The sequence below is a fragment of the Sarcophilus harrisii genome, chromosome 4 (assembly GCF_902635505.1).
Source record: "Sarcophilus harrisii chromosome 4, mSarHar1.11, whole genome shotgun sequence".
NCBI classification, from domain to species: domain Eukaryota; kingdom Metazoa; phylum Chordata; class Mammalia; order Dasyuromorphia; family Dasyuridae; genus Sarcophilus; species Sarcophilus harrisii.
In genome coordinates, this window is record NC_045429.1 from 61,404,234 (window position 1) to 61,426,595 (window position 22,362).

The window sequence follows — 22,362 nt, forward strand, 5'->3', positions numbered from 1 at the left end:
AACTTAACCTTGGTCACATAGTTTAAGTAACATGTTCAAATTAGAATTGCTAATTCTAAGTCCAATCCTCCACCATGCATTATTCCTTTTCCTACCTGTTTCATAGATCACTTCTAAGACTTTTTTGTTTTAGATTTTATCTAGTACATGCATTTATTATATCCTCTCCCATAAACAGTAAAAATAAAACCCTCATATAAAATAAACATACTTAAGCCAAAGATTCTTATATTGGCCCTGTTCAAAAATGTCTCATTTTACATTTCAAGAATATGCAACTTTGTGAACTGGAAGTACTATATAATTTTCAATTATTATCATTATTGTTGTCTTTTATTATCTCAAAGTGCCAGTGTAGCACTTGGACTGCCCTTCAGTTACTTTTTCTTCAGGATTAACCCATTTCTCCTCCCAGCCATACATAAAATCACAAGTCATAAATTTTGAGCTAACAGGACCTTAAGTGTTGTCCAGGAAAGGTCATCTCCTCATTTCACATTGGAAAAACACAAAGGCAAAAAGTTACCTTAGGTCATACACTTAGTAACTGCTTTACCACACAACTGAAATTTGAATCAGATCCTCTTACTTGTAAATTCAAAGTTCACTTTGTGGCACCATACTGCCTTCTATGGCCTTAATAATGACCTTTATGCTACTTCTTGTACACACACATTATTGGTGAATGCTTCCTGAAAGCCATTATGCATCTTTCTGTTTTCCTGTGGACCATTTGTAATTTTAATTCTTCTTAGATTATGGTCTTCCCATGACTTGAAGTCACATATCGTCATTGGGAAAGCATGGGCTTTTATTTTACATCACAAATTCAAAACACCAACTAGTTTACTAAATGCTATCCAATTATTCCATGCCCAACTTATTGTCTGTTTATAAAATATAAATGTTCTGTATAGCTACTGACTGACTCAATGGACTGCTTGTCCAACTATATGTCAAAATCCACTTTTTTTCCTACCATGTGGGTGATTAATTTAATCTTTACTAATTTTTATGGATTTCCCTAACTGTTTTGCAGTGTTCAGGGACTTGATGCAATGAATGTAATACCATATGCAAAACACATTTAGATATAGGAATCCTTTCTTATTTGAACATGTCTCTGAGACATAGTTTGAGGAAAGCTTTAAAAACTGCTTTTGTTCTACTGAGTCAAATGTTTTTCAGTAATCATCAATGTTAGTCAGAAGGAATAGATATTCTTATGCCTCTCAAGCTTTTTGATAAAAATATTCTGCCATAGAAAAATAATTTTTTTTTTCAATTTAAGCATTCTTTAAGCACTATGACTGAGTCCTTGGCATTAGAAAGCATCAGAGAGGGCATCAGGCTTTAAAAATATCTTATCTGAGCTTACAGTCTTTCTTTTGGGCGTTTTTAGATAGTCTAGAAAAAGAATAACTATGGTGATACAGTAGTTCTGGTATCAGAAGACCTACCTGTGTGGCCTTGGATAAATAATTTAACCTTCCTGGGCCTCAGTTTCCTCATCTATAAAATGAGGCTTGGACTAGATGGACTCTGAGGTCCTTTTAGCACTGTATCTACAATCTTGTGATTCTGAAGTTAAAATGTGTCATATGAAGATACTTCAGTTCTAGAAAGCCATATAAATCCTAAAGCAATTAAGAGTATTTTATCAGTCTGTGATAGCTGTTGAACACAACTCCTTAAAAGCATTCATCTACCTTCATTCTAATTCTATTCCTGCTAAGCAACTTTCAGATTATTTTATAATCTGAGGGAATTTACTACTACCCTCCTCTTTACCCCATCAAAGAATTTTTATCAGTTATCTCAAGGTAATATCATTGAGGATAAGTACATGTTCTATAGAGAAATATCTTTAAGACTAAACAAAAGCTTCATCTTTTAGCCTTACTGGTTGCCCAAGCTTTTTTAGGATATACCCCTTCTATTTTCTTGCCGGACATTTTTCCTATTATAAACTAGTAAATTAACATTTTGATTTGTAAGTTAATCTCTTGATTTTGTTACACAGGAATCAATGTTTATTCTTCAGATATTTTTGCACCTCATTTTTATATTGAAGAAATGTTTTCTTTTTATTATGCCATATCTCACTTGAATAGTTTTTCTTTCTAATCTGGTCATATTTTATTAGGTATATTCTGCAGATCTTAAACTATGCCCTAGAGAAATTTCAAATATCTGAATAATCTATTAAGTTTTTAGAAAAACATTGAATATTAGTGTTTTAGATGAGGTAGATCATAAAGTCCATAGGCCAGCAGTCTATAGAGAAAAATAATCATTTACCACATTTCTTTTACAAAGTGATATGAATAGACTGCAATTGGTGTGATATATCTTCCTCCTATCCCAAACCCTGGAACTTAATGGTTTGGCCTGTCTCGTCAATCAAAATATTTTGATAAAATTGTTACTACAATATCTTATTTCTTATTTTAAGGCATTGGATAGCAAAAATTTTTGCTCTGTTCAAAACTAATAGTTGTGAATACTAAGCAGGGTTCCCCAGGTTTCTCAGAATATTTTTAGACGTGAGAATTCTCAGAAAAGATGCTTCTCTGAATATATTTCTGACCAGTCCTTTTTGTTCCAGCACAACACTACTTCAGAGTTATCAGGCAATAGATGAATCAGTAATATATTTATTCTTATGTCTTTTCCCACCTTATTCCTTTAGGTGTACCAGCACTCGACCAGGAGAGACTGGAATGGATGTAACAAGCCGCTGTACCCTTGGAGACCCCAACAAGCTTCCAGAAGGGGTTCCCCAGCCTGCTCGCATGCCCTATATCTCCGACAAGCATCCTCGGCAAACCTTAGAAGTAATCAACCTTTTACGGAAGCACCGAGAACTGTGTGATGTGGTCCTAGTTGTGGGTGCTAAGAAGATTTATGCCCATCGAGTCATTTTGTCAGCCTGTAGTCCCTATTTTCGAGCCATGTTTACAGGAGAACTAGCAGAAAGCCGTCAGACTGAGGTAGTGATCAGAGATATTGATGAAAGGGCCATGGAGCTGCTGATTGACTTTGCATACACCTCCCAGATCACAGTGGAAGAGGGCAATGTTCAGACCCTTCTACCAGCTGCTTGCCTCCTTCAGCTGGCAGAAATCCAGGAAGCCTGCTGTGAATTCTTAAAGAGACAGCTAGACCCATCCAACTGCCTAGGCATTAGAGCTTTTGCAGACACTCATTCATGCCGTGAGCTTTTGAGGATTGCAGACAAGTTCACCCAACATAACTTTCAAGAGGTAAGTTATTTCATAAAAGCTAGAAGTATCTATCATGTGGGATTATGTTTACAAACTATCAAGGGCCATCAATGGCCTATTCACAATGTCAATTATTATTTCTACTGCTACCCTTTAGTCTTTATAGGCTTACCAGTGTTATTTGGAGAAAACTATTCATATATTTGCAAAGATCTTGTTTCTGATAATTTAGCAAGTGGGATTCAATAAATTATATGAATAGTTTAGATTTTGAGAGGCGGCATAATGTAGTAGAGATCTTATCTTTTAGTCAGGAAAACTACTTGCTTTTTACCACATAGTAGCTCTGTGACCCTAGCTAATCACAAGACTTAGAGCTCCAAACAACTTACTAAAACTAAATTTTTATAATAAATAAATTGTAGCGCAGCTGCCAGTTTTCCTTAGTAAAGAAAATTTTCTTCCTAAAAATTCACAGTACCAATGAAATCATAAATCGGGTGGGGGGAATCTTTATTTTAGGTCTCATGTTTGTTAATATGTAACATCATATATCCCTAGACAGAGCAGAAGTACTTTAATTTTTCAAGACTGTTCATTTCAATGAAGGCACTTTTGTGGAGGTAATACCCTTGTCTAGGATCTAGTATTCAACTTAGCAGGTTCTGAAACTTTATTAGTTCACCCATATGTGATCAGGCAGTGGAGGAATACTCATGTCCAGTTCCACAGGAAATTGTCTTATCAGCTAGTCAGTATAATTATTAACAAAGCAAGGTTACCTGACCAGAGAACTGATAGTGATTATTTTCATAGACTGATACACTCAGTATACAGAGGAGGAAACAGACTCAGAGTTTACTTACCCAGATACAGTGCTTTTTCTCTTCTGTGACACTATCCCTCAGATACTTCCTCTGTGGTAACTTTCCTAAGGAGACTGATTAATAAATTACAAAGTTATGTAGTCAATCAGTAAGCATAAGTGCTTTTGTACCAAGCATCATTCTGCTAATTACTAAAAAAAGGGGGGAAAAAAAGGCAAAAGACAGTAAACATAGTGAACAAAGAAAGAACCAGAGAAAGGAAGGAAATTGGATATTCCAAAAGAATATTCATAGCAAATTAATGTAGGCTAGTGTTTTATTTTTCTTCTCTCTGGAGATATTTCTGCCTAGGTTACCAGTACAGTTTTTAAAGACAAAACATTGTCTTCCTAGGTCATTGCTGGAAAAACAGAACAATCCTAACAATCCATCTTTGTTTAACAAATAGTTATAAATTGTATCTTGTGAAGTTATAGTTTCTAAGATTATAACTTATGTAACAATATTTTTCATGATCAATTAGTGTCTTCTAGATAAGAAGTAGTAACCATCTTGATCACATAATATCAATCAAGAATTAGAAGGGACCATCAATTAAAAGTTGTTACCTAGTAGACATCTAAAACTGATCTCCAAAAGAGAATCTATTATTTTTCCCCTCAAACTCTTCCCAGGTCTAACTTTTCTCTTTCTGTTCATGACATCAACCTCCTTCTAGGCACCAAGATTTATATACTTATAAATCATCCTTGAATCGTCCTTAGTTCCCATGTACTGCCAAGTTTTATTCATGAAACCTCCATAAAATCTTTTGGGTTCCTCCCTTTTTCCTCTGCCCTAGCTCAGGCCCTCACCACCTGACATAGACTGTTTTAGTAACTTTTTGATTGGTTTCTCTGCTCAAGCTACATCCCTCTCGACTTTCCTCTACAGAACTACACTACTACTAGAACAGAGAATTGATCATGTCTTCTTTCACTTAGACTCATTTGTCTCACATAGTTGGCCATTTCTCCTAAAATAAAGCACAAAAACCTCTGTTGATTTTAGAGCTCTCTACATCTGGCTTTCATGTACTTTTCCAATCACATTTCATGTTATTCCTCTTCTCATACCCTCCATCAAATCAGGCAGGCCTGCTTGCTATGCCCCATATATGACATTGCAACTCTTCCCTTTGTATGCCTTTGTACAAGTGAGCTGTGCTGTCAGGAATGTCCTCCCTATATACCTTCACTTCATAAAATCCCTAACTTCTCTCAGTTCACTGTTCAAGTGTTGCTTTCTTACTCAAGGCCTTTCCTGATTCCCCTATTATCATCACTTTCTCCTTCTCAAAATTATTTTATTATATACATTTTATTTATACTGTATACATGTTGTATTTTCTACTCTCAATAGACTCTTCGTTTTTCAAGGGCAAGGACTATTAATTTTTTATTTCTGTGTTTCCAAAGCCTGTTACAGCCTTTTATTACCTAGATGATGTTTATATTTGCTGAATTGGTGAGCATTGACTTATTGCATGACTTATCCAGCATGACCCTAATTTTTATTTAAGGTCGAGATTTTTCAAATTTGCCCTCCAATTCAGGAGATAACCAATTTGGAGACCAAAAGCCCCTTTTCTGTTGATTGTGGTTTTGTTTTTAAATAGTTTTCTGTTGATGTTTTCTGTTTCTTACAGAATCATAGTATCCTATGTATCCTTCCCCCACTCTTTCCTCCCTGAGAACCATCCCCTATGACAAAGTGGGGGAAGAGGAGGAATTCAACACAATTGATTGATTTAACTCCTATGCACCTTCTACATCCATGAAAGTTGGGGCTATATTCTCGTATGTCTTCATTCAAATCCCATTTGATTTTTCTAATTTTGTTACATATACTTTTGATTTTTTGATGTGTTATTCTTTTCATTTACATTGTTGTAGTTACTGTATATATTGTGGTTCTGCTTACTTCATTCTGCATCAGTTCATATTAATATTTTCATGCTTCTAAATATTCATCACGCATTTCTTACAACACCATAGCATATCATTACATTCATGTGCCATAATTTGTTTAGCCATTTCCCATTCAACAAGCATCTACAATCATAAAAAGTGTTGCTCTAAATATTTTGTACTGTTTGGTGGTTTTTTTTTTCTTATCAGAAAATTCTTTGGGGTTTAAACCCAATAATAAAGTCCCTAATTCAAAGGCTATGGATATTTTAGTCTCTTTATTTACATAATTCAAAATTGCTTTCCAAAATGGTCATACCATTTTACAACTTCTCCCAAAATGTATTCATGTACCTATTTTCCTACAATTCCACCCCATACTTACCCCCAGTATTAACTGTTGCCATTTTTTGTCATAGAGTGTAAGAGTTTTTTAATTTTTTGTTTCTCTTATTAATGATTTGGGGGATTTTTCATGTGACTGTGAATACTTGACAATTCTTTTTAGAACTGTTCATATTTTTTGAACATTGATCAAATGAAGATGAGCTATTTGTGTGTGTCTGTGTGCATATATGTGTTTAGAAATTTGATGCAAGGATTTTTTCCTCATTTGATCACTTCCCTTATCCTATATATGTTAATGTTGTTTGTGAGAAGCTTTTCAGTTTCAAGTAATCAAAGTTATCTATTTTATTTTTTTATAATTTCTTTTTTATTTGAATAAGAATACTATGTATTCTATAGTTGCAAGAAATATGATCTATTTCTCTTTTTAATTTTTTTATGATATTAAGATAATATATTCATTTAGAGTGTATTATAGAGTGTGGTATAAGGTGTTGATCTAAGCCTAATATTTATCAGACTGCTTTCTCATTTTTCCAGTAGTTTTTTATTAAATAGGGAGCTTTTTCTCAGGTAACATGTTTTCCATTTTATGAAACATTGAATTATTGATTTGTATTGTTTCTGAATCTCCCTTATATAGTCCCATTCCATTGAAATATTTTTAAAGCAGTACTAGATGTTTTTGACGATTGCTGGGTTACAATATAATCTGAGGTCTGGAAATGCTATTCTCCTTTCCTCCTTACTTCTTTTCATTGTTTATCTTGATATTCTAGAACTTTTATTTTTCCAAAAGAATTTTGTTATTATTTACTAAATGTAAAGTATCCTCTTGGTAATTTAATGGGTGTGGCATTAAGATTGCAAATTAATTTTGGTAGTATTATCATTTTATTACATTGGCATGGCATAGGCATGAATATTGAATATTCTTGCAAGTATTTGTTTTTAATTTTTTAAGGAATACTTTATAATTGAATCTATACAAGTCTTTTGTATGCTTTTGGAAGTTGATTCCAAGATAGTTCATGAATTTTGTAGTTATCAGGACTGTGATTTCTCTATTATTGCTTCTTTTATTTTGTAATTAATTTAGAGAAATCATTTTTGAGCATTTATTTTGTAGCCTGCAGCTTTGCTGGGGTTCTTAATCATCTCAACTGGAATCTTTGCTTATTCCCTGGAGTTTTCCTTGTTAGCCATCATATCATCAGCCAACAGGGATAATTCTCTCTATTCTTTAACTATTTTATTTGCATTTCTAGAACTATGAAATAATAGTGAGAATAGTCATCTTTGCTTTACTCTTGGATTTATTGGAAAGGGTTCTATTGTATCCCCATTGCATATGTTGCTTGATTTGGGTTGTAGATAGATAATATTTTTGGAAAAGATCTTTCTATGCCTATATTCTGTAGTGTTTATAGCATAAAAAAGTATTGTGCTTTGTCAAAGGCATTTTCTGCATTTGTTGAGAGTATTGTGTGGTGTTGGAATCTTTACAAACTGTTAAGTCATTAGAGTTGATAGAGACAATAATTATCTAATTTAGCATGGTTCAGTATGATTAATCTGATCCTATGAGGAGATGTTATGGACCAGAACTTGAAACAAGGTACTAAGTAAAACTGATAGACAATAATGCTTGTGTTCACACCTTTAGAGAGTTCTTATAAGCAAGAAGTATTTAAGTACTCATTGGATTTCATACATTTGGGATATTTCAGGATTTAGTATGAGATATCTGAATTCACATCTCCCTTGAAGCTCTTAGGGCCAGAGAGCACTCTGGGAGAAACCCATAATCCCATTCTCTCAGAGGAGTTAACCTTTGGGAGATCATATACATAGAGGAAGCTCTTAGAGCTTCAAGGAAGTTACTTCTGAACATTGACTGAGGTTGGAGAGGAGCACTTTGGGGGGAACCACAAGCCCTCTCTTCGAAGAGAGATTCATTATATCTTCCACCTTGGTGCTGGCTGGAGGCTGAAGAAAGCAGAGGCAGAAGCAAAGGACAAAGTTCCAAGAGCTCTTAGAACCAAGCAGAAAGATAGGCCTCTAAGAAAAACTAACCGGGCTATATTGGAAGAAGCAATAAAAGACTGTACTTTTAATCCCTGGCTGCATTTGGGGTGATTATTACAGTAAGGCTGCCTCCAGAAAACCTCCCCAAGAAACCTGCTTTCTCCCAGAGAACTATCTTATTATTTAAAAAAAAAAAAAAAAAAAAAAAAAAAAAAGAACACCACAGTGTGGGTTTAGATGTTTTGGTTTTTAATATGATTAGTTTTACTGATTGTTTTCCTAAAGTTTAACCATCTTTCTGTCTCTAGTATAAATCCTATTTAATTATAATGAATGATTTCTTGGATGAATCACTATAATCTGATAGGATTTTGTTTAAAAAATTTAAGTCAATATTCAGCATAGATAATGGCATATAATTTTCTTTCCATGTTTCATCTTTCCCTGACTTAGGTATTAGGACTACTTTTATCTTATAAAAGGATTTTGGTATAGTTCTTTCCCAGTTTTTGAGAATAAATTGTGAATTATGGGTGCAAATTGTTCTTTAAAAGTTTAATAGAATTCTCCTCTGAATCCATCAGAACCAGTGATTTTTCCTTTGGAATTTCCTTTATAGCTAGAGCTATTTCCTTTCCTAAGATCAAGTTATTTGAGCTCGCTATTGGGTCTTCTGATAGTTTGGGTATTTTACATTTTTGAAGGTATTATCAATTGTCTTTTCAAAAAGCAAGCTTTTAATATCATTCCTGTCGAATTTTTTGTTTCAGATTTGTCGATTCCCCCTCAAATTTTCAGTATTTCCTCTTTTGTGTTTATTTTAGGTTTATTTGTTGATTCATTAATTTTTTAAATGCATGTTCATATTCATCTTCTCATTTTCTATTTTTTTTTTTTTTTAATATATGGTTTTTTCCCTAAGGACTGCTTTAGCTGTATCCCATAAATTTTGGTATATTATTTCATCACTGTCTTGTCTTTTTTAACATAACAGGTTATCAATTATTTCTATGATTTGTTCTGTGACCTTTTTGTTATTTAAGGCTTCATTATTAGGTCTTTATCTAGTCCTGTATCTTTTGTTTTTGAGTTCTAAAGCAATTTCAACTTTTACTGCTTTATGAGTTGTAAAGAATGTATTGACTATTTCTGCTTTTTTATATTTATTTGCAATAATCTCTTTTCATTATCCATTTTCTCTTCCTTTTTACTCTATAGACTCTCATTCTCTGATTCATTACCTCAGCATTAGGATTTCTTTCTATTCTTCATTCAAGCATATCTTCCAAAGTATCCATTCTAGGTTTTGCCCTTTAAGCTTTTGCTGTCACTTCCTTGTAGGATTTACCCCACTGGTCTCACTCTCAGAACAATGCTCAGAACAATCAAACAGATGTTTAAGAGTTCATTGTCTTATGGCATAGGATCTCCTTCTCTCTTCTACTGATCTATATCCTCTCTTGTCAACATTTTAGATATCTTCCTGGATCCATGTTTCTACTCCTAGGTGCCGGTTACCCTCCGAGGGTCTACCTTCTTCACCCTCCATTCTATCCCACCCCAGCCACAGAACAGGTACTTTTAAGACACCAAATCTCCCAGTCCTCATTCAGTGTAAGGGCATTTCATTTCACCTTTAGGAGTATGCATTTGATGAGGTTAGTGGCAATGCAGAGTCAAGGTGTAGGTATCCCCTTCTGGTTGGTGCAGATCCTTCATGAACCCAAAAAGTTTGAATGGCAAAAGGGAAGTTTTATTGGCACTGCAGAAGTCAACTTTACTAGGAGACTGACTTCCTCAGTGGCAGAAAGATAACAAAAGGTTTTTCACTGAGAAGAGGGTCTCTTCACAGTGGGCAGGAAGCCTGACAGACAGCTATGCCAAGGAGAGATTCCTTGACAAGACATAGTCTTTCTTTGGACATTCTGCAAAGAAATTAGTTTAAAATTGCCCTTTTCTGAGGCTCAGGTTTCAAATTGAAAAGAAATCCAAAGAACCCAGGCCTAGATGCTTATCAGTATGAGACCCAGATCTCCAATTGAATGGAAATCACTTTGAAGGCTTCCTTAATGAAGATCCAGCTACCAATTAGGGAGGAGGGGTGATTTAGAAAAGGCCCAGTCAAATAACACCACTTAACTTATCTGGGAGATATGCTTAGGAGGGCCTAAGACTTGAATCTCCCTTCTTTTCAAATCAAAGGGTTCACAATTTCAGAGTGTTAATTTTACAGATCAAAAGGGGATACAGTTTTTTACAGAGTTCACCCACATCACATTCATAAATGGAACCTTCTTCCACCTCCAGAGTAAGAGTTCTTTACTTTCTCCTTTTCATCCTTTTCTCCCAATTTCACTTCCCTATAGGCTCTTCTTTTTCTGACACCAGAGAGATCTCCTTCTTACTACAAGCCCTTGATTTGACCCTAGCACCTCACTCTTCTCTATCCCTCTGCTCCCCTCCCTCCCCTTTCATGTACCTTCCCATGTTGTAATGCAGTCTCTTAAAAGAACCATTCACTTAGAGGCAGATGTCTACAGGTTCTGTCCATAATGCCACTTCTCTGCCTTTTCATCAGATTTCTGTTTTTACCTCTGTCTCCTTGGACATTTAGAAAGAAATATGTTACTGTTCTTGAAGAAGGGACCCCAAAACTCTAAAACTCCTTGAAAGAGAAAAATTGCCTTCAACTCTGCCTCAGTAAGGGACCCCGCCCGAGGGACAAACAGTTTCATTCTGTTATCTAGGTGGGATAGGTTCAATCCTGAAAGTCATTGAATTCCTTTCAAATTCCAGCCCAAGTTGAAACCCAGCTTGTAGAACTTCACCCACTAGCCCTCTTCAGCTTGTAGCCAAAGCTCCTATTATAAAAGAACCAATCTAAAATCCTCTTTTTGCAGAGGTTCCAAACATGCCATGCTATGCCATGCTAGGCTATGCCATGCTATGCCAAGGAGCCTCTGCCCACTGGATAATATTCTTTTCCAGTGCCACCCTCTCTTTATCCTCACCTATTTCCCTAACCAGACTTTATGCCTCTCTGTCAGGATTTCTAACGTTCTTAATTCCTATAATAAACCTCTTTTATCAATCTAGGTTTTCGGGTTTGTAAATTCCTTTACAGATAATCTCTGCACCACCAGAAGGGAGTTCTCCAAAACTCCCTACCCTCCCTTGCACCAAATCCCAAAGGGGTGCAAGGGAGCCAAACCTCTCCATTTGGTTCCCTGAACCCCACTAGACCTTATCATTTAACTCTCTGACAACCAGAAACCCTAATCTCATTTTGGTTCCCTAAATCTAGACCTTTTCATTTGGTTCCCTACTAAAGGGAACCCCAAAACCTAAATCTCATCATTCTCTCTGTTGTCAAGTCTATTGATATTTCTGTCTTTGTTTTTGTTTATTCACTACTACATTTTTGTTGTTTGAGATGTTCAAGAGACAAAAAAATTCCTTCAATTACGGCTTTTTGGTTTTTCTAAAAGCATTTCAATCTTTATTTTTGAATGTCCTTTGTCCTTTATGATTAGATTGATAGGTTTCCCTGGACTGTATCCTGAACTCCTTTTCCTGATAGCTTGCAGAAGTTGTTTCTGAATTGAATTGTTAAATTTAACCACTATATAATTTGGAATTTGCAGCCTTGGGTTTTTTTTTTTTTTTTCTGGAAGTGATATGTGAATGCTTTTGATTAGAATTTTATTTTCAGTGTTCAGAAGTTGTGAGTATTTCTCCTTTATTATTTCCTTCATTATGTTGTTAAGGATTTTTGGTTCTATCATGTTCTGGGAGATTTATAATCTTTAGGTTTTCTCCATGTATCTACAAAGTTCTTGTGTTTTGCTTGTATAGTGGGCATATTTTTTTTAATATTCTCATTGTTTTTTACTTCTCTTTTATTAAGTTGTCTTTTACTTCTGTGTATTTGGATTTGCAATCTATTATTCTCTTTTGTATTTCTTTGGTGAGGCTTGCCATTGAAAATTCAAGTTTTTCTAGTCTGCTTATTTTTACTGTGCAAAACATAAATTCTACTCTAACAATTCTCATTTCTCTTTTAGACTACTCAGCTACAGCAGGTTATGGTTTTTTCCAGTATTCATAAATGCCTGAACTCATTTTTCTTTTATTATAATTACTTTTCCTATTGATTTATGTTTATGTTTATGTTCAAAGTCTTTGAGAATTCTTCATCCTGTAATCTTTGGTACTTTTGTTTTCTTCTCCCTTTATTTTCCCTATCATTCACTTGTGAATGCTTTTTTTAAAAATATGGTTTCCTTAGTGTCTTGATCTCCAAACATCTCACTTAGCCTCCTCCCACTCTGGACAATTTGCAGTTCACCAGTCTAGATTTCTACCATAGATAAATAAGTCTTTATTTATGTGCTTTCCCCTCAGGTTTAATGGAAGTACCACGTGGCTCTTCCTGTCCTGTCTTAGTGACCTGTCCCACTCTCTTTGTTCCAATTCTCTCGCTCAGTCCTGGCAGGTCAGAGTCTGCTTTTCCCAGAACCAGCAGTGCAGAACAACTCTCAGTTCAGAACTTTACAGCATTCATGATTCCAGGTAGTAGATCTGGGAGGCATTTACTTCTGAAGGGCTGCATTCAAGATGACTATCAAGGCCTGACAAAACTTCCACAGCCCAGAGCCAGAGTCTCTACAGCACTGAAAAGAGGGAGAGAGGATAAGTGTAGAGGTAGGTTCTGATGTAAGCCTCAGTTATGCCTTTGAATCTGCTATGGAGCCCTACTTTTTCATAAGGTGAGAGGTAGCACATAATTTCTGTTTGAAGGAAATTTGAGAGGTTTTGATGGATCGGACAAAATGTCATCTTGTTCACATAACTCAAGTCCCCTCTATTGATCACTGATTATATGTCCCATTAGTTTTAAATGAGTCCAGTAGACTAAGACAGAAATGAACTCAAGTGCATCAAACTATAGCTGCTCTAGAAAATGATTATCAAGAAAAAATCGTTTTTTTAACAAACATATGAAAAAAATATATTTAATTGTATATTAATTCCTTCAAAATAATACATTTACATAATACCTGAAAGATTATACATCCATCCCAGTAGTACTGCTATTCATCAAAAGACTTTTGAAATTACCTGCAAAAAATGACTTGACAATCAAACCTAAATTTTGATTGACAAGGATTATGTCACTTGCCTACACCACTTGGTTCTTTTTATAACTTCTGTTTCTTTCCAGAAATCATAAACTTTGAGTAAGTTGCATATCCTTTCTGAGCCTCAGTATCTTCTTCAGCAAAATAAAAATTTGACTTTAGTTCTCTTCTAGCTCTAATCTATGATCTTTTGAATTATGAATTTGTCATCTAATTTCTTCTTAAAGACAACCAATAATGGGAAATGCATTTCCTCTTGAAATAAACCATTCCACTATTATACAGCTTTGTTAGAAAATTATTCCTTACATTGGGTCAAAATCTGCTTCTAGAAGCCATCATTCTGTCTTGCTAGTCAGCAGTGTGTATATTCAGGTTCTATTACCTAAGTCCAAGCAAAACTAGGCAAATTTTTCTTCCATGTTACAGACTTGAAATTACTTAAAGGCAGCTCAGTATTCTGTAAATAAACATCTGCAGTTTCTTCATTGAATGGCATAATTTCCCACCCTCTCATCAATATGGCAGTGATCATCTGGACTTGCTGCAGTTTATCAGTGTCCTTCCTAAAATATAGAACCTTAAACTATGTGCACTTCTCCAAATGAGGCCTAACCAGGACTATAACCCCCCCCCCCCCTTGTATTGAACACTATATTATAATAGTTTATGATTCTATTAGTTCATTTTTACCAGAATGAAGTAGAGTTCATTTTGAGCTTAGAAGTTTCCTAAAGACCACAGACTTTTTGTTTTTTGCATAGATTATTATCTAGATTTATCTTCCCAATCTGTACTTAGAAAATAGTTTTATTTTTTAACCAAAGAATTGGTCTGTAAATTTCATGTTTAGATTGGGCCCATCATCCTAACCTCTTTAGATTTAAAATTTTTATATTTAATTATTCATTCATTCGTTTGTGATTTCATTCATTAATGAAGAAGTTCTTGTACCATAGCAATAGTTCGCATTTATATACTACTTACATGACAGGAACCATACTAAATCAGCAGCTATTATACATCTTAGAGTTTTAGAGAATTTCATGGGTCACCCAAGTTGTGATTTGCCTAAGGTCCTACTGTATCATAGATGAGACTTGAACCTCGATCTTCTCTTCCTGATTCTAAAGTCAGCTCTATCCACTACAGTGCTTCTTAAACTTTTTCCATTTATGACCCCTTTTTGCCCATCAAATTTTTATGTGACCCTAAGTATATAGGTGTATACAATTATGATTATTGGTAAATCTTCAAAGATTTACTAATCATAATTTCATGAAACCCTCATATGGGGTCACAAACCACAGTTTAAGTTGGGCACTATACTATCCTGCCTTTCTTAATACTGGCTACTAACATGTTATCTGTGCTCCCTAGTTTCTTATTATCTATAAATTTTTGATTAGCATGTTATATCTATGCATTCAATCAAATCATTAATTAAAGACTGCTAGAACCAAGATGTGTCTTGACATAATCCTCTAATAACTTCCTTTAGAGTTGACATTAATCCAGTGGTGACTACTCTTTTGGTTAACTCATTCAGTCTGGAACTCAGTCTAACTCTAATAGATCTCTCCATCTTTTTCACAAGTGAATAAGAGAGATTTTTTTTCTCTTAGATGCTTCATTCAGGTAAAGATATTCTATATACTTCAATAATACTGTCAGAAAGGGAAATTGTTAATCTAATATAGCTCATTCTATATTCTCATTCTACAGTATACTACCTCTTAATGATCACTGTTTCCCTCTTTTAAATGTTTTCAAAGAATTCTTTTTATAACTCTACTTTTTTTTTTTTCAAATATTGAGTAAATATTTTTTCTTTATTGTCTACTTTTGAAATGAAAATAACTAGCCAACAGTTGAGTAAGTACATATGCTGGTTTTTATATATACTAAAAGCAGACCTGGTTCCCTTAACTCATTTTGAATACAAAGCTCTTTTACTTTTTCTGCTCTTACTTTGGATTCCAACCTTCTGTTCACAGGATTCTCTTCAATCCTTCTCAAATTGATTATCTCCTTGGCAGAGAAAATTAATGCAAAATAAGAAATGAGTAATTCTGCTTATTATTGTCATCTGTTATCCTATTGTTTACATTAGCAACTGTCTCCAGTCTCTTTAATTTTCTTCTTGTTCTCAATCTTCTTAAATTTAATTTTTTAAAAATAATGTTCAAAATCCCCTTGTTTACTGGTTTCTTTTCTAAGGCTTTCACACATGCCTAGGGCTTCCTCATCCTTTAAAAACTATCCCACCAGGTCCTACTATCCCTTCAAGGTATCATGCTAACACTTTCTTCCCTTTCTCAACCAGATTCTTAGAAAAAGTTCTCTACAGCTGATGTTTGTACTTCCCTTTTATCTTTTTCTAAACCTTTTGTTGTTTAGCTTCCATTATCATCATTCAGCTAAAAATGTTCTCAAAATTGCCAGTGATCTTTTAATTGATAAATGGGGTGGTCTTTTCTTAGCCCTCACCCTTCTTGACCTTTTCTGCTATATTTGAATTTTCTGATCACCCTTTCTTCCTGTGTATTGCAGATTAAGTCTCAGAGACTTCAAAACCATGCTATGGAGAAAAATTTGAAGAAACTGGGCTTTTCTTTTCTTTTTCTTTTTCTTTTTCTTTTTTTTTTTTTTTTTTTTTTTTTTTTTTTTTTTTTTTTTTTTTTTTTTTTTTTTTTTTTTTTTTTGACTAAAGAAGAGAAGACTTAGAGTATAATAATGATAGTCTTCAGGTATTTAAAGGATTGGCAGTGAAAGGACTAGACTTAGTGTAGTCTTGGAAGGAAACATTCCAACCAAAGAATCAAAATTAGAGGAATTTTAGCTGATTTGGCTGCATTAGACTCAGAACTTAATCATTTGAGTTGTTCAAATGAGATAATATACTTTTGCATTTGGCTAATTTAAAATGTGGTAGCTACATTCTTATTAAATAAAAAGTTTCTAATATTTGGAGGCATTCAAATAGTGGGACATGGTGAGGATTTTCAAGTATCACAGAAGTAAATCACTTAACTTTTCAATGTTCTATTCTACTCTTTAAGATTAGAGGGATTTTTACATTTTTAGAGGGAGTTTTCTCACCCAGAAATGCCCTTCATTGAAATCAAAGTTCTGATCTCTAGCCCTTCTTTGTTTAAGACATGTTAATTAAGATTCCATAATTCTAATTTTGGCCTTTCTTATATATCACTGTCTGATGTTGATTCAAACTAGAACAAGTTAATAATTTTTACACTAAAATGCTGATCTCATCACAGTAATCTCTGACTGCAAATGTTTTCATTTTATCTTTGCCAACTTTTAAAAAGGTGATGGAAAGTGAGGAGTTTATGCTGCTTCCAGCCAACCAACTCATTGATATTATATCCAGTGATGAACTAAATGTTCGAAGTGAAGAACAGGTTTTCAATGCTGTGATGGCCTGGGTTAAATACAGTATTCAAGAAAGACGGCCCCAACTTCCACAGGTAATAATAGAAATGTTCATGTAAGGATCTCCTTTACATTAGAGGAAGAAATTTAATTTTAAATCTGAACCATGAAAGAGTTTTGGTTTTTGCTTTTTGTTTTGGCAAAGCAGTTGAGTCTGAGTGACCTGCCCAGGGTCACACAGCTAATAAATGTTAAGTTTTGAGTCTGGATTTGAACTCAGGTCCTTCTGACTTTAGGTTCAGTGCTTTATTTAACATGAAAAAAAATCTTAGTTAATAATAGCACTGACTGGGCCAAAGAATATTTAAAATGATTTATGCTTCTCTTAAGTATTTCAGCCTATTACTTACTTGAAAATCTCTATTCTGTTTGGTGATAGTTACAGATTTGGAAGATTATGTAAGTTATGACCTATGAAGTCTGAAATTGTTATATAAGGATAAATATAAATTTCATAGTTTTTTTCCCCCAACAACTCGTAAATCCTGATATTCTTTAGAATTAGAGGGTGGGAAAGGAGGAAGAGAAAATAAAGGGCTAGTATGGAACCTGGGTAGCTTCAGGTTGAAAACATTTGAAAACCACTTTTATTAATTTGTATAGTCTCTAGTGAGTTAACCAAATTTTATCCAAGGCTGTAAATTTTGTTTAGGTTCATATAAGTTCAAGAGAATTGTATATGCTGTATCTCAAAATAACATAAAATACTTGAAACAAAGAAGTAGAATTGATTATATTACATTTGCATCACTTTGTTAGCTATTTGAAAAAAATTGTTTTAGTATATTTCTGGGTTTCAGCAGTATGACTAGTCACTTCTCAGATTATAACCCCTTTAGATTTTCTCAACTTTTGTGATTCTTATCCATGCCTTTATAAATCTTTACCTTAGAGATGTTATCTCCTTTTCTTTTTCTATTTCTTCATTTCCAATTAGATCACAGTATAATTGAAAGCAAAATTGAAGAACATAGTTATCCTGAGTCATGCAGTCAAATTGTAGACTGGTACCTTTAGTAATATTTATCTTATAGGTGCTGCAGCATGTTCGTCTACCTTTGCTTAGTCCCAAGTTCCTGGTGGGTACAGTAGGCTCTGACCCCCTCATTAAAAGTGATGAAGAATGCAGGTAAGAATATTCATTGCCGGGAAGAAACTGAGCAATAAAACATTGATATTTTCTTCTCTTGTATTTATTTCTATTTCTTCCTGTATATTATATTTCTTGATGCTAAAACCAGGTCATTGTTTATAGGTTTTTTTCTTCTAGGATATCATCAAGAAGAGAAGGTTTAGAAAGGGAGGACTGGACTTAGATTACTCTATTCTTTTAGTTTTTGTATTATGACACTTACTGATATAAAAGTAGCAATGAAGTCAAAAGGTATATTTTTAACAATTTTAATAATAAATGCTTATTGAGCAAATTGAAGATTTTAAGGCAATTTTGGATTTGGAGAGACAATTCTTTGCTAAAATCTGATAAATATAATTTTCTTAGGATGAAGTAAGCAGCTTTTGCACTAGTGAGCAATTTTTGTTCATTTAAACATTTATGAAGCTATGTAGTTGATGCTGTACTTGAATTGAGTCTAGTCTTCAGATATTCACTCCCAGTCATCATTTGCATCAACAATCTTATAACCATAAGAAATTCTGAACATCAAGGAAACCATTGATAGTAGAGGTTCTGTCCCAGAGAAAATTCATATCCATTAGAGATCTCAGATTTCAAGCTGCCAGAAAGAGACTTACATCTATTAGAGATCCAAAGCATTAAAGTTCCAAAATTATTGGAGAGTCAATGCTTACTTATAAGGACTCAAGGATAGGAAACTGATTACTTGTTCCACAGCTAGAATGTCGTCTATATAATCCTTCTCTCTTGTTATCTTAGAATATTGTTTTGGAATTAGAGATGCCCTAAAGGAGTCAAAGTTCCATCATAAAATCTGAATCTAGTGGGGTAGCTAGATACACCAACCCAGAAGTCAGGAGGACCTGAATTCAAATCCAGCCTCAGCCAGTTAATACTCAGTAGCTGTGTGAACCCTGGGCAAGTCACTTAACCCCATTTACCTCACAAAAAGAATAAAAGAAAGCCTGAGCCTCATGCAATAATACATACTAGAAGGTCTAGTAAAAGAATCAGAGATGGGAGAGGTAGTGGGAGGGGGTGGGGAGGGGGGGCTAAGTGTTTATTCTATATACTGGGTATTTTCTGTGTCTCCATAATCTTAGAATGAGGGTATGATGATGACTCTGAGAGTATCATCAATCCAGTCTCAAGGAGCCAATACCAATTATTCATTGACTCTTAGATAGAACTCCCTGCCATATCTAACTTCTACCTTTATGCCCAGCTGCTGGGTATTTAGAATGACCAATTATGAAAGTTGGAGCCATTTCCTCCACGCTCACTAATCTGTGATTACAGGATCCTGGAGAGCAGAAGCTACAGCTATAATCTTTTCCCATACTCCAGCAAGCACACTTTCTGTTTCTGTCCCCCTTTTGCCTATGATTCTGTCATTGTCATTAACACAAAAATCCTTTCCACCAGACATGTATTCTTATACTCTTATCCCTCAGCTTTCTTCTTGTACAATTCATATCCTATTCCATTATGCCTTGTAAAATTCTTGTTCTTAAGGGAAGTTAACAAATTCTCCATCTTTATTTCCTTTTCCTCACACATTTTTCCATTTTCTATTGATTATGGAAATCTGAATCCCTATCCTGTATTGACTATTCTTTCTCTCAGAACTCCTGACATACTAGAAAAGAAACTATTGACACTTCAGATCATTGATTTGCCACCTTTTGAAGTTCTCATCCGCTTCTCTGAGATTCAGTACAAATATATCATGTCTTCAGATCATTCTCCCTCCTTTGTCAAGGAGTTCTGAATTTGATTCACAATCTTCCACTCAACCCCAACCCCTATCTTTAGCCCCTGAAAACTTAAATATATAAATTAATATCCTCTTGAACACAATGACTTCCCAATTCAAGTTAATTTAGCATGATAAAAAGAGCTGTATATGAAAGCTGAAAACCTAGGTTCAAATTCTGACTTCTAGAAAAAAGCCATCTTCATTATCTCCCAACCATTTGTATCATTTCAGACTTTATTACTCAATTGAAATTCTGTTCTCTAAGATTACCAATGTTCTCTTACATATTAAATGTGATTTTTACATATATTTTCATAAACATAATATAAATATATATCTTATATATTTATATTATATAACATTTGCTTATTTTTTGCTTCACTTCTCTTTTTGATCTTTGACACTATTAGTTACCCCCTTCCTCAGGATTTATTTTGCTTCCATGATGTTGCTCTCTCCTACTTCCTACATGTTTGACTCTTCCTCCGTCTTTTCATTTTTTTTGTTTTCATTTTTTTTTTTTTTTTTTTGAGACTTGTCTTGCTTCCTTCTTTTCTTCCTTTCTCTCTCCCTCCTCCCCTCCCTTCAACACTCTCACTACCCAACAACTCTTCTTCCCTGCATGGAAATCCCTCTTTGTGACAACTAATTATAGTCAGGCAAAAGAAATTAACTTATTGTCTGTCAGAAAATGTGTCTCATTCTTCACCTCTAGTTCATCTCCTTTCTCTGCCAAGAAGTAGAAAATCAGCTCTTCTTAAGTCATGATTAATCACCATAGCTGCTGCTTCATCTATTTCCTACTGTGTAAGCCTGTGTTTTTCACTTTCTTGATGTCTTATTCTCATGCATTCTACCATCCTCTCTACACAAGACTCCTTCTATATATCAGCTATCATTTTTCCTAAAGCCCAACTCTACATTACCAGTTACTGCTTAGATAACTCCAGCTGCCTGACCCACAGGCATTTTCAACTCATTGTGTCCAAAACAGAATTAATTTCTTTATATATATATATATATATATATATATATATATATATATATATATATATGCACGTGTGTGTGTGTGTGTAAACAAATGTAGAAAAATAGAAGCCAATTGACTTCATGAAGCAAAAAGAAATACTAAAAGTCAAAGGACATAAACTATTATAGCAAAAACAAATCAAAGAGAAAAGGTTTCTTTAAGAATAATTGGAGAACTTGAACTTGACAAAGAACTGAGATATATTTCAAGAAATCTTAATAAAAACTGCCCAGATCTCTTAAAAACAAAGAGCAAAGTGGATATGGAATCTACAATCACCATCTGAAAGAAAGAGTTCAAAATGAAAACACCCAGAAACATAGCCAAAATCCAAAACTTCCAGATCAAATTAAAAATACTGTAACCAGGTAAAGAGAAAAAAATTCAAGTACTAAAACCACAATTGGAGTCATACATGTTTTATTTAGCAGCTACCATTATGAAGAAACAGAGAGCTTGAAATATGATATTCCAGAAAGCAAAGGATATAGGCTTGCTGGCAAATATAAAATTACTGGAGCACGGGCCATAATGGGACAGGAATTTCAAGCATTCCTGATGAAGACCAGAAAAATTCTGAAGGTCAAAAATAGGAAGTGAGCAATCATAAATAACTAAACAAGGACCCAACTTTCTGAAGATGACATCCCCTACTATTATTAATAGTAATAGAGGGAATCTACTTAGAGAAAAGACCTAAGAGTGCTTCTATTATGTCTTGATAATCTTAAAAGAATTATGAAAAGAGAAGCAAAGAGGAATATGCTACGGTAAAGGAAGATTGGGAAAAATTATTTCACATAAATTGAGCTGCACAAATAGAAATCTGCACGAAAAAGGAAGACCTGACCATGTAAACCTCATTCTCATCTAAAGTGGTCAGAGGAGGGAAGAATACATATACAACATACATACCACTCAAAAAGAAAATATGGGAGAAGGGGAAATTGGGAGGAATTTTGTTCTAACCAAAACAACCTCTATCTAAAAAAATACAGACATTTATAGTTCTTTTTGAGGTATCAAAAAATGGGAATTTGAGTGATTGTCAATCACTTGTTTTTGTATATATTTATTACATTAATATATACTTTTTTTTTTTTTTTTGCTTGACTATACATGCAATAGGGCTTTTTTCTTTTGTTTTCAGTTTGTGGGGAGAAGGGGAGGGAAAGCAGATTTTTGTTGATTGAAAAAAGTAAGGTGTAATTTTTAAGAAACATGATGTTCTCATACCTAACAAGGCTAATATAACAGAAAAGGAAAATTGGAAGGAGTGTGGAAAAATTGGGACACTAATGCATTGTTGGTGAAGTTTTGAGCTGGTGCAACCATTCTGGAGAGTAATTTAGAACTATGCCAAAGGGCTATAGCACTATGAGTCCCCATTGACCCAGCAAAACCATTACTAAGTCTGTGTCTTAAAGAGATTATAGGAAAAGTAAAAGTACCTATATGCACA

At 34.2% G+C, this 22,362-nt stretch overlaps 1 protein-coding gene across 1 annotated transcript in view; it reads left to right on the forward strand.

Annotated features, from left to right (window-relative positions):
- The window catches only part of KLHL20 (kelch like family member 20), a 61,438-nt gene that overhangs the window by 15,056 nt on the left and 24,020 nt on the right, over positions 1-22,362 (forward strand). Inside the window, exons 3-5 of the mRNA XM_003767447.4 lie at positions 2,693-3,266; positions 16,850-17,008; positions 18,008-18,102. Coding sequence (XP_003767495.1) covers positions 2,693-3,266; positions 16,850-17,008; positions 18,008-18,102 — 828 coding nt within the window. The remainder of the gene's footprint in view (positions 1-2,692; positions 3,267-16,849; positions 17,009-18,007; positions 18,103-22,362) is intronic.